At 40.5% G+C, this 13,256-nt stretch overlaps 1 protein-coding gene across 1 annotated transcript; it reads right to left on the reverse strand.

Moving 5' to 3' along the window:
- Positions 1-340: 340 nt before the first annotated feature.
- LOC110301077 (cytochrome c oxidase subunit 7A2, mitochondrial) lies at positions 341-4,679 on the reverse strand. Its single transcript, XM_021171305.1, has 4 exons — positions 4,471-4,679; positions 3,396-3,485; positions 1,160-1,244; positions 341-538 (listed from the first exon to the last, which is right to left on the reverse strand). Exons 1-4 carry the CDS (start codon positions 4,486-4,488, stop codon positions 480-482), a joined length of 252 nt encoding a protein of 83 aa, XP_021026964.1. The 5' UTR covers positions 4,489-4,679; the 3' UTR covers positions 341-479.
- Positions 4,680-13,256: the final 8,577 nt, after the last annotated feature.

The raw sequence follows: 13,256 nt of genomic DNA on the forward strand, positions 1-13,256 counted from the left end.
ATAACTCAGGCAATACTTCAGCACAGAAAATGGAGTGAGCCAGCAGGACCCACCTCCACTTGAGCAGTGCCCAGCACTTCAACCAGGCCCTTAAGGCAGGGGACAGACAGCAAAGCAACATCCTCTCAGTGGTCAAGCTCAGGCGGTGTTGAAGACACCTAAAGAAGACAGCTAAATATCCCTAGCTGCTAAAAGTGAATACACATTATCATGACAATGGTGCTTTAGATAAACTTGTGGACAAACAACTTTTAAATTTTTTTCTTATCTAAGATTTGCCAACTGCTGACACAAAATGGTATTACCAGGAATTTATTCTCAAGTGAAAAGGGAGACAAAAAATGGTTAAGGACTGCTTTATTGGTGGCAGTTAATACACATCAATAAATATTGATCCCCAAAGAGCTCAGTTACTCATCAGATTCCTGGTCCATCGAGCATTGATGAAACAGAACCACGTGAAGACTGGGATGACGACGTCAGTTCTGCTTCTTGGGAAATGCAGCCATAGCTAACAGATAGATGGCATAGACTGTGCCTGAGAAACAACGAAGAAAAGGCTTACTAAGATTTCTGGTTTCAGAACATTCACTTATTTATTTCAATTAAAGCCTAGCTCAAACGTGAAAGGCAAAAGCCGCTGTGAAGCTCAATGGCTGGGAATCCGGCAAAGGTAGAGTGTTTGCATCTAATGCCTAAGTTCGTGGGTTTGATTTCTAGTGGGAGCACACATACACATCTGTATAAAAGTGTCTTGATAGATGCTGAAAAAATATTGAAATTAGTCTACTTTCATCATTCCTTCATTTCTATTTTAAAAGTGTGGATATCCTTCAATATAAGAAGGCTAACAACAAAATCCTCAATATAATGAAGAATACAACTTTTGTCAGCCCCTATTAGAGTGTGAATAGTTGGGGTGTGTGTGGAAGGGTGGTGAGAAGCACTAGTGACATATAGAAAACTAGCTCTGTTAACCACAAACCTGCCTTGTCAGACCTACTTGAAGGTCAAGCAGTGTGTTTTAGCTGCCCTCTTGACTGCTCATCTGAGGTACATCGAGATGGTGTGCAGACAGATTGCAATAAACACACCACATCAAAAGCAAGAAAACTGTCACAGCTACTCTTGACTTGTAAACCCTCAAACGATGTCTTACCACCAAGTGTCAGAGCCATTGTGGCTCTGTAGAGAAGGGCATCAGATGCCCCGCCTTTCAGATGAACTGGCATCCCATTATCCTCCTGGTTAAAAAAACAAAAAACAAAAACCAGACATTGATACATGTATCACCTGCTTCCAGTTAAAAGTTAGGATACTAATTATTCATATAAAGCCAACAGCTACAGATACTCACAGAATTTAAATAATTTAAGAGGCTTACAACTTCTATTCTTTCTCTACCACTACTTTAAATTTACAAACTTGTAAAAGACAGCATCGTTTTCAAGCTAATTTGAGACCTAATGAGGTGTTTTTGAGGACAAACCAGAGCAATAAAATATATTCCTTGAATTCAACAATGTAAATATAAGATACTGGCCAGTCAATCTCCAGGAAGATTTTTTTTTTCCCTTATCAAATGGGGCAGGGAGCTCTGACTTATAACACTAGTCTATCATCTTTTTTGTTTGTTTTGTTTTTCGAGACAGGGTTTCTCTGTGTAGCCCTGGCTGTCCTGGAACTCACTTTGTAGACCAGGTTGGCCTCAAACTCAGAAATTCGACTGCTTCTGCCTCCTGAGTGCTAGAATTAAAGGTGTGCGCCACCACGCCCGGCTACTAGTCTATTATCTTATATCCACTTACGAATCTTATTTTTATGTAGCATATATAATACTTTACTACTTGAAATTTTGCATAGGGAAAAATTATACAGCACAATAAAACTGTTCCAATCTGCAGGGCCTCTCTCCAAGAAATACCACCCAAAACAGTTATGGCATACATCTCTACTGTTAATGCTTATTATTTACCAATTCTTTTACGTTATATGTACTAATATACAAAACGGCACTGTGCTATGTAATGATGTTAGACATTTATACACTGTTTTTAAAAAGTTTTAGTCCATTTAATTCTCTCTTCAATGGCTACATAATATTCTATTGGGTGAAAAAAGAATGTCTGATCTACATTACTCAACCCTCCAATAGTTTATAGGTTGGGTTAAAATCCTTTTTCAAGTTCCTTATACTCATGCACACAGTCTACACAAGTGTCTGAGAGAAGGCTTAACTAATAGACTTGTTTACAGTATTTCCAGTACCAGCTAAACTTCTGTCTCTAATGCATACACTGCTCAGCTTGTAAGAAAGCCTGTGACTGATGCTATCTTTCTCCCATACCTGGCAAACATTCTATTTTAAATATTTCTACTTATATGGCAAGGAGTGAGGTTACCACTCATATCTGTTTGCTCTGAAAAGACTCTGCTCCAACTGCGGACACAAAAGCTACAGTTTTGGTTTGTTTTTTTGTTTTTTGGATTCTAAGAACATTTAAAGTCAGGGCAGAATAGCCTTAAATCTACAAAACCGAAAAGATAATGACAGGGTCACAACCATCTCTTGGTGACACTGACATGGTCAAGCTGGTATATAAAAAATTTGTATTCAGAAAGGGGCTTCATAGCTTTGAAGGCAAGAGCACATGGCAGAACTTCTGTTCCACCAGTGCATGGGGCCAGCAGTGGTCCTCCATCTCGATAGCCAGAGAAATCATATTCTGTCTCCATGAAATGGCATACTCCAAACCTCTGCAGCTTCCAGTCCACTAGCTAGGCTGTAGGAGTTAGGGCAGGAACAGAATACAAGGCTAACTAAGTGTCAGTCAGAACTGCAATGCCTGCCACATTTCACAGAAATCTTCATCTTGTGCCCTGACAGCTATAGTGAGATTATACATTTCTTACGAATCTGCAATTCTTTGAGTACCAGTGACACAATCATACCTAAGTTGTGAATCTGTTTTTTCTCCTTCAGCGATAAAGCGTGTATTTTTAGATCTTGGTTTTTCTCCTGGGGGCGTCTTTTGATGTTTCCTTAGAAGCCTTCCCCACTTAAGATTATTTACTGTACTCTTCCCTGCAGGTATGCTACACCCTGTAACATCTACTGAATTCCTGCTTAATTTTTGTTTCTGGACTCTTTTTTATCGTTTATGCGATTATTCCCCAAAGATTACCAACTCATCAAATCACACACACACACACAATTCACTGGCCTCTGCATTTTTCCCACCTCCCTGAGCACCTCTTAGACATAGCAAATAATCCTCCTTATGCTAAAAAAAAAAAAAAAAAATACTTGAGAGCCTCTAAGAAGCAGATCCTCTGGACTTACTCTACCGTGTCAGCTCTATTACAATTAATAATCACATAGAACACGTCAGTACCTGAAACAGCTTTTGTTTCTCTGGAACTTTGTTTTCAAAATGCCTTCGTGAAGTGGTGCTGATGGTCCTCTGGGCAATCTGACGAAGGGCCTGAAACAGAAAATTCACATGCTGCGAACAAGACCTAAGAGTCCAAAGAAACCTGTAAAGGCAACTTCCAACCCTTCACACTGAAAGGAAGCTGAGGTTTAAAGCATTATCGAACTTGTCAGTACTATCCAAGACTCGAATCCAGATTTTCCAGATGTTGTCTATTCTCTGCTCTGTGCTTCATGTTACATTCCAAAGTCTTCAGAAACCATGACCTATATATAACCTGTGCCTGAAATTAATCAGTAGTATTTTATAGTCACTGAACAAAACGTGCTGATATACAGAAAAATACATGATATAGACATCTTATAAGTTCTAACATTTTCATTTAATATTTGCCTGTGTCAAAAATCAATTCCTGGCAGGGCAGTGGTGGCTCAAGACTTTAATCTCAGCACTAGGGAGGCAGGGGCCAGGCTAGTCTACAGACCAAGTTCCAGGATAGCCAAGGCACTGAAAAATTATTTTGCAGTGGAGGGCACATGCTGGAACACTCCTGGACATCTAAGAAAAATGTAATGGGTGTTAAGTCTTAATTGTGTTAAACAATTACAAAATAAAATCAAAACACCTTTTTAAAATTTGGAGAAATATTCAAGTGTTAAAGGTGATTCTGAATCGTCATTACACTTCAATCATGACACCCATTAAATCCCAACTAAAACTGTACAGTTCAGTTCTTTAGCTTACTTCTCTGAATCAGGTAAAAATCATGTAAAATTTTATCTTTTCACTATGATACAAAACAAAATGACAACAAAAAGCCACGTTCCGCCTAGGCTTTCCAGGTGTCCAAGATCCCCACTGGAGCCTACCCAGAAACAGCCAGGGGCGAGTGGACGGAAGGTCAGGGAAAAGGACGCGCGGCCAAGGTGACTCCAGCTGCTGTCTTCTGCCCCATTTCCAGCACGCCTTTCTGTCAGGATGCCTGACCCTCCGCCCCGACACTCCAGTACCAGCCAAGCCCCCCAAAGCTACCTACCAGCAGATTCCGCAACATCTTGGCTCAGTTGTTACCCACCAACCGCGACTACTGAACGCCAAAAATCGAAAGCCACCAGACCGGAAACGGAACTCCCTCCTAGCGCAGCGCGCGCGTCGAGGAAGAGGGCTCGTTCCGGGAAGAGGAGAGGCTCGCGCTCCCGACCATAGAGAGCGGAGGGCGAGCCAGAGCGACTCCCCGCATCGGCCGGTCTAGCCTCCGGATCTCCGAAGTCATCCGTACCACTTGGCTCCGCCCTGCCGCGCCTGCCGCCGGACCCAGAATCACAATGGAAAGCAAACGCCACCAGGAATGGATAGGCGTGATGTCTGCAGCCCTCTTCATACGCTCTGGTGAAGTCAGTGGGCAACCAGACTATCCGGAAAGTAGCTTGTCTTGTGAGAAGGCTTTGAGCCATTGTTTACAGTCTGAAGGAACAATGGATATCAAAGCTACGTCGTACAAGCTTAAATATTCAAAAGCTTCTCTTAATACGGATAGAGTCCAGTTTTAGGGTTTGTCTTCCACAGATGAAAGTGGGAGGCGTTAGTCTTAGTGCTGAGGTCATATAGGAACGACCGATGTTGGCATCCACAGGTATGCCAACCTGTGGATCTTCTGCTAAACTTGTGCTGGAAGCTCTTCCTGTGTCCCCAGACTGGAACTGGCTGACTTCGTTATTGAGTCTGGGAAAACGCTGAAAAGAGGGGAATACATTTTTAAATCCACGTTCAACACAAATATCGACTGTGTCGTGCTTTCTCAGATCCGCAGCACATTTCACTCCTGGATGGAGCTGTCAGAAGTGCGCGTATTTTACAGATAGGCTGTTAGCATTTTGCATCAGTCTTGCTTAACTATTCCTCCTTACAACTGCCTTTATTCTTCTGCGCACCCTAATGTACAAGTAAAAATAATCTACTCAACAATACAAATGTCTTTCCACCCTTTTGCAAACTCAGATACGACCTCATTACCATTTCAGGTAAAAGCTAATGATAAACGGGTTCCACAGTGTTGTGTGAATAAAAACTGGTAATGCCTAATTCCTTCAAATCTTGGGGTATTTTTTTTCTTCATAACCTACTGTGCCCCCAACACAGTCTAAATTTTATTCCTTACCAAGTTTATAAACACCCATCATGACTGACTTATTTTCTACCACCTCTTAATTATTCGATGTACCATCGAGCATAATTACCAACAGCTGCGGATGGGTTTGTTTTGTTTTTTTTAAAACATGTATTGTCTGTAATTGGAATTCGTTAAAATTTGTGCTGCTGTCTCTGTTTCACCACAGGATATAAGTTTTCCCGGAACTGACTGTATACTTACCATTCACCTAACACTAATAAAAATGGGCCTACTAGGAGGGCTGGTGAGATGGCTCAGCGGGTAAGAGCGCTGACTGCTCTTCTGAAGGTCCTGAGTTCAAATCCCAGCAACCACATGGTGGCTCACAACCACCTGTAATGAGATCTGATGACCTCTTCTGGTCTGTCTGAAGTCAGCTACTTACATATAATAACAAATAAGTCTTAAAAAAAAATAGGTCTACTAACCAACACTGAGTGCATACTGTTTGACATTCCTAGGAATACTGACTGTCCAAGAAGAACCAAGAGTTCACATGAAAAGTACCTATAACAGCATTGTCACTTCAGACACATTCAATTATAAAAAGGAAAGGACACATATGAAACAAAACCGTGTTTACCATCCCATTTTCTCCAGAATAAAAGCAGACATCTGCAACTTGTGTGCCCCTCCTTTGGTGCTAGTCTTTTCCAAAATCACTTCTTAGGCAAGCTTCTGCATTATCAGCCACAGATATCACAGTTGCTCATTCCCCCAGAGTACATTTTAATTTGGAAATAAACTATCAAAGCAAAGGGAGCAACATGAGTGTGAAATTCAGGCCTTTTAGTGAGGTTTCCACACACCACTCTCCTAAGAGTCCTCTTGCACGCTGATCCTTAGTTTCTGCTTGACTCTTCATCCTTTCAACACCAAAATTTCAACGTACCTTCCCCTAATTCATACTAAACTATTTATACTTTCATTTTTAATCTCTTAAAGTCTCTGAAATTTCCCCCAAACATTAACATTTTCCTACCAAACCCTACAATCAAATTCTATCTGTTCAACTTCAGAATCTTATCTGACCATTTATGATCTGTAACATCACCATTGCAGGCCAAGCCAGCAACATCTTGTGATTTTATTTCTGCAAAAGTCTTAATTTGTTTCCATCTTCATCTTCTGTCACTATTGTTTCCCATCATCCAGATTTTTTTCTTAAAAATGCTTTTTGAAAAATAGGACTCTGTCTACACACATAAAAATCCATTGAACATAAAAGCAAAAGAACAAGAACAAATCACCTAGTGTTGGCTTCACTCCACAACTCTGCCGTCCCAGTGTTCTTCACTAACTTGTTTCTGCATTCTTAACTGCCATTACTTAGACAGAAAAATTTGGCTTAAATTTGCCTCAGTTGATCAGACTTTATTGATTCCTCCTAAATTCACTAGAAATTTACTACCAGGTCTCCAAATTTATCCAATGACATAAACTAACTTTCAAAATGGGCTCCTTTCCAAAACATCAGTGTGGGGGTTTTTTGCTTTGTTTTTGTTTGTTGTTGTCTTTAATATTACAGAATGGTTCTTTGGAAGAATTGCTGACATAAGATTTAACTCCAAATTTAAAAAGTTGAAGTTGCTAGGCTATTCATTTTATAAGTCCAAGTTTAATGAAGGAATGTGTCTGAGAAACTAGAATGTCTAGTGGCCTCACTTCCAGATTATTATTTCCCTTTATTGCGTATCACAGATGGATTGAGGGTTGATCATTTCTTAATATTTCTCTACCAGAAATCGTTGTGGTTTCTATGTTGAAACTTCATTAGCTATTACTGTTGAAAGCACCAGGCCAACGGAAGAAAACTCTCAGCAGATGGCAGAGCATACTCATGCAGAGAGAGGGGAACAGATGAATAGCATGGTTGAAGACAAGAGGAGGAGGAGTTCACAGAAGGCTGTTAGCCATGACAAACTTAAGTATCACTTTGAAAGTGCTTTAGGGCCATTCAAAGATTTAAGGAGCGCAGGCTTACAGTGCAGGTTCCATTTTAAGATAACAGTAGTTGTAAGTAAAGATTGCAAGACCCAAGTTACTAGGGCCAGAGTCAAAAGGTTTTGTAATACCCCAAGGAAGGAAGGAAGGATGGAAAGTTGAAATTAAGCAGCAGCAGGACACAGATGAATAAGGGGATCTATGCAAGTGGACACACGGTACCTTGGAAAACCTGCAGCTGAAAAGACAGGGGTTTTTTACATTAATTTGTAATAGAGTAAGACTAACTCATTGGGCAAGGAGTGTATATAGCCCAGTAGAGTCTAAGTACAACCACCAGCAGCCATTCCACCTCCAATATCTAACAAAAGAAAAGTCAGGCTTGTATGGAATGATGGCTAGTTTTGTGTTATTAACAGATTAATTCGATATAAATCACTTGTTTTTCAATCAAAAGAGTGAATTACTTGGATCTCAGGAGACTCTCAGTGAATACACATAAAAATGGTAATTCACTAGAAGGCCATGTACGGTGGTCCACATCTTAATCCTAGCAGTCAAGAGGCAGGAGCAGGTAGAGTTCTCTGGGTCTGAGGCACTCTGGTCTACATGTCAAGTTCAAGGCCATGAAGCCCTACACAGTAAGACACTGTCTCTAAACAAATAAGTGCTTATTTTGTTCCAGGAGTATGTATAACTAATATACACACACACACACACACACACACACACACACACACACAAAGGAAACTAAGGAAGATAAGTAGGAAGAAAATCTCATAGTGAGTCATAAGCCAGATGCTGAGGATGAAAAGGAAGAATACATGGCTGTATAAAGTATCAAGATAAAAGTAAATTTGTTTGGCTTGACAGACAATGGGAACAATTCACTGGGTACCTAGTGTCTTCCTTAGGGTTTCAATTCCTTCGCATAACCAAAGACAACTTGGAAAGGAAAAGGTTAGTTTACTCAGGCGTCCACATCACAGTTCATTATCAAAGGGAGAAAAGTGAAAAACTCAAGGCAGAAGCAGATACAGAAAGCACAAAGGTGTGCCACTTACTGGCCTGTTCCTCATATTGACCAAGGCCACTCGGTCAGTCAAGGGAGTGAGGATTAAAGAAAGAAAAGACCATTAGACAATACTAGAGTAGGACTCCAGCAAAATGCTGGAGTGGGTTTACTTTTTTTCCAAGTCTGCTTTTGTTTTATTCTAGGTACATGTAATGAATATGGCCATTTAGAAGGCATAAACAAAGTAATCAAGGAACAAACAAGGCATGAACAAAGACCCTGTGGTATTCAGGGACTTATCAAGATAATCAAGCTCTTAAACCAACTTCCTTGTCCTAGCCCAATGTCAGACTCTTACCCATATTCCTGAAGTGTCACCAAGAACTCTCCACATTATATACTCCCAGAAACACCTACCAGGGAGTGACATCACTCACAAGATATGAGTTAATCTCACACCAATCACTAAATGTCCCACACACATGTACCCACAGGACAATCTAACGGGAACATTTTTTCAATTAATGTTCTATCTCCCCAAATCATAGTTTTATGCTGACATAAAACTAGCCAGCACAACTGACCCTTTGTCAGCCTGACACCATTAGGCCATAACTATTCTTTTCTTGTCCCCCCTCCCAAAATCTCATATTAATATCAATACCACAATATTTAAAAAGACCCACACTCTTACAAATTCAAACATTTAAAAGTCCAAAAGTCTCTAAGATATTCAAAACTTTCTAAAACTCCAAAGTTAAACAAAAAACAAAAAACTTTAATACTCCATGCTGGAATAACCAGGGCACAGTCATAGACCAATGCACAACCAATGTCCAACACTGTAAACTTCAATGTCAGAATTCTGGGATTCACTCAGGACCTCTAGGCTCCAAAGGGCTTGCAGTGACATTTCTTTGGCTCTGTCATATACAGCACACATATACTCTCCCAGGAGGCTCAAGCCCAAGCAGCTCCACTGTATGAATGCTGCTGTTCTTGGTGGTGGTCCCATGAGACTGGCATCTCAAAAGCATTGGGAGTCTCCACTGCAACTGGGTTGCACCTTTATCAGTAGCCTCACCTAGACTCCTTTCAGGGACTCTAACCTTGCCCACGGTGCTATACCTAAACTATGTCCATGACTTTGTCAATCCTGGGGCTTCTACTTCAACTGAGGCTGCACATTCACCAATGGCTTCTCCTAATGCCAAGTTTCAGTTGCTCTCCATGACCCCTTCATATCTTTAAGACCAGTACCACTTGGGAAACCTTGGCACATTTCCAAGTCCTGCTGCCAGAAGCAGCAGTCTTGGCCTGCTCGAGACCACAAGTCTTGTGTGCTAACCCCAAAGAAAGAAGCTGTTGCTGCCCCTATTTCTCTCCTCTTCTCCCTTCCCTACTCCCTGCTCCAGGGATGTCACCCTGGAACTCACTCTGTGCTTAGGCTGGCCTCGAGCTCATAGAGATTCTCTTTGTCTTTTTCCTGACTGCTGGGATTAGAGGTATGTGCCACCAAGCTCGGCTACCATCTCTTCTCAATCACCACTCTAATTTTTCAACTGCAGATAACCAGCCATCAACTGTTCTAGTAAAGTGAAGGTTTTCCTTTAGTGGTGCTGGTCATTTGTTAATCATTGCCAGCTTTTCAGCTCCACCTGATCAGACTCCACACGTGTCTTTAAGAGACTCTCAAACTTCGTTCTGAAATTTCACAAGCCAAGTCTCCACCATCTGCATCACTACTCCCAAGCTAACGCACAACGGTGTGCTGAGTTCTGTGCATACAACACCTTTTCAAGCCCAAAGTTTCAAACTCCTCTCACAATTGTCCCCCAAACCATGGCCAGGTCTATTATAGGAATGTCCCCACTACCCAGCACCAATTTGTCTTAGCTTCTCTATTGCTGTCACAAAACTCCAGCCTGGAGAGTTTATTTCAGTCTACATTTCCACATTACAGTCCATCATTGAGAAAGGCCAGGGAACTCAAACAGGGCAGGAACCTGCAGGTAGAACCTGATGCACAGGTCATAGAGAGATGCTGCTTACTAGCTTGCTCCTCGTGACTTGCTCCCAAGACAACCTACCCAGAAATGACACCACCCACATGGCCTGATCCCTCCCCACATCAACTGCTAATAAAGAAAATGTTCCTCCCACAAGCAAGTCTGGTAGGGGCATTTTCTCAGTTGATGTTGTCTTCCCAAATAACTCTAGTTTATGTCAAGTTGACATAAAGCTAAGCAGCATACCTAATCTGCTATAGTCTTTTCTATATGCTTTCATCCACCACTTCCTTTATTTCTCAAAACAAAATGTCAAGTAGGTATTGAAATCCCAACATTAGAAAGAATAGGAAAGTGGCTTACGAGATAATGCAATCTGAAGATACAACTTGTAAATGCTTAATAGCCTTTGAATCTATTTCTATGCTATCTACTGAATCTTTCAAATAGGTGTCAATGAATAGAACACAATGCAATTTTGACATGAAAGGCTGAATATAAATTGAAAATGAAAATTAAAAAAAAAACCTACTGTTTACCAGCTTTGAGTGAAAAGGGAAGGACACACACTCCAGGAATTATTATAGAGCACTGATTCTCAAAGTGGAAAGATGGAGAAGTTCAAATATAATTTGACATATATTTCAAAGGCTGTATTTCTTCTTTTCTGGAGCTTGAAACAAAGTAGGTTTGGAAAATTTAAAAGTGAGTTCATTCTCTTCATTACTACATACAGTGACAATGGTATACCAACCTCGTTCATTCTCTTTGTTACTACATACAGTGACGCTGGTGTACCAACCTCAAGCACCTCTCTTCCTTCCCTCCTACTGCAGTCAAACAAGACTAAGGGGGAAGCCATAAGAAACAACTGACAGACACCTCCCCCTAGATCAACCTCAAATATCATAAGTAAAATAAATTAGCTTGAAAAGACTGCATATGGTGTGATGCTATTTATAATATCGCAGAAGACAAACTATGTGAATATAGGATACACCTGATTATCCAGGGGAAAGAGTATAATAAAGAGTCCTCACTAGAGTTTACTGTACACAGTGGACCTGCCTAGTATCTATCATGGTATTAAAACTCGAGAAATACACAAAGGAAAAATGTAATGTTTACCAAAAAAAAAAAATCTTATAAAAATGTTTAAGCCCCAAATAGATAAGACAGGAAAATAAGCAATTCCAACAAATTTGTGGAAAACAATCAGATGTACCAGAACTGAAGTGGACAGAGGAAACTGTAATCTGAACACACTCTAAGACAGAATCATTACAAAGCATGCCTGTTGGTCACAGGCTCTCAGAAGCTTAGATATGGAGCAAAGGTTACAGTAAAGGATACACTCAGTGTTGGGCCTGAAAATGGCCAGTTGAAAGGCGTACCCAACAAAAAGGTCAGATCTCTAGACATTCCTCTTCTCATCCAAACTGTGTTCTGGCTCAAATGCCCTGGTTAAGGAGCTCACAGGAACCTGGAGTGACCTACTACTATTTCCTGCTAAAAGGACACTGAATCAAACTACCCTCCAAATTCCTGTTAGATTACCCATAGACCAGTGCTGTTAGAGAAGTTTCTGCCCACAGTGAATAGTTTACACATAAACTCACAACTGACTGATGCAGAGAGCAAATGTCAACAGAATGCTTATGCAAAAAAATTGGACATCTGGGGCTGGTGAGATGGTTCAGCAGTTAAGAGCACTGGCTGCTCTTCCAGAGGTCATGAGTTTAATTCCCAGCAACCAACCACATGGTGGCTCACAACCATATATAAGGGGATCTGATGCCCTCTTCAGGCAGGCGGATATATATGCGCAGCTGTTCACTCATACATTAAAAAAAGAAAACAAACTGGACATCTGCATCACCCCCAACAATGGGGTCACCATGGAAGTCAGGGTGGAAAGACTGGAAAAGCCAGAGTAGACTAGGGAGGACAGGAACAGAATGTTGTGTCTACAAGTGAGCACACATATATACACACAGAGCATTTACACATACACATCAAAAACATATTCACCAGAAAGTAGGCTCCATCTCTGAATATTCTAGAAATAGAAATGAAAGAAGTCTTAGAAATTAATTTTTCTAAATGTGTATTATTAATTCAACAGGATGATGGTGCTGAAAGAGCAAACTGAATTCCATAAAGGGGAGGTGACAGAACTCCACAGTGAACTCACAGAACTATGCAACAGACTGAGAAGGGAGCATCTAAGATCAGATTCATCAAAAGCATAAGTGGAAAGCTGCTGTTAACCTAAAATTGTATGTGTAGTCAAGCTATTAGTGAAATATGAAGGTCAAAAATTATTTTTGTTATATCTTAACTAAAAAATATTTATTTTATGTGTGTAGTGTGAATCTCTGGGGATGAAAGGAAGCTTGGGCCAAGGGTTATTCTTTTTCAACATAAAGGCTTGAGGATAACTACTTGACTTTGAAAACTGCGCACACACACCTTTATCTATATTACATGCAAATAACACCATCCTCTCATTTGGTTTTAGACAATATATTTATTTTAAAATTTAAAATGACATTAGGAAAAATGTGCTTTTCACATTTACTAACTGATGGGCACATGGGCTAAACTGGACTTTAAGATAATTTTCTAGATCATTCCCTCTACAACAGACATTTATACATCAAAACTTTGTAACTGCAGCACTT

Source organism: Mus caroli, chromosome 9 (genome assembly GCF_900094665.2).
Source record: "Mus caroli chromosome 9, CAROLI_EIJ_v1.1, whole genome shotgun sequence".
Classification (NCBI taxonomy): Eukaryota; Metazoa; Chordata; class Mammalia; order Rodentia; family Muridae; genus Mus; species Mus caroli.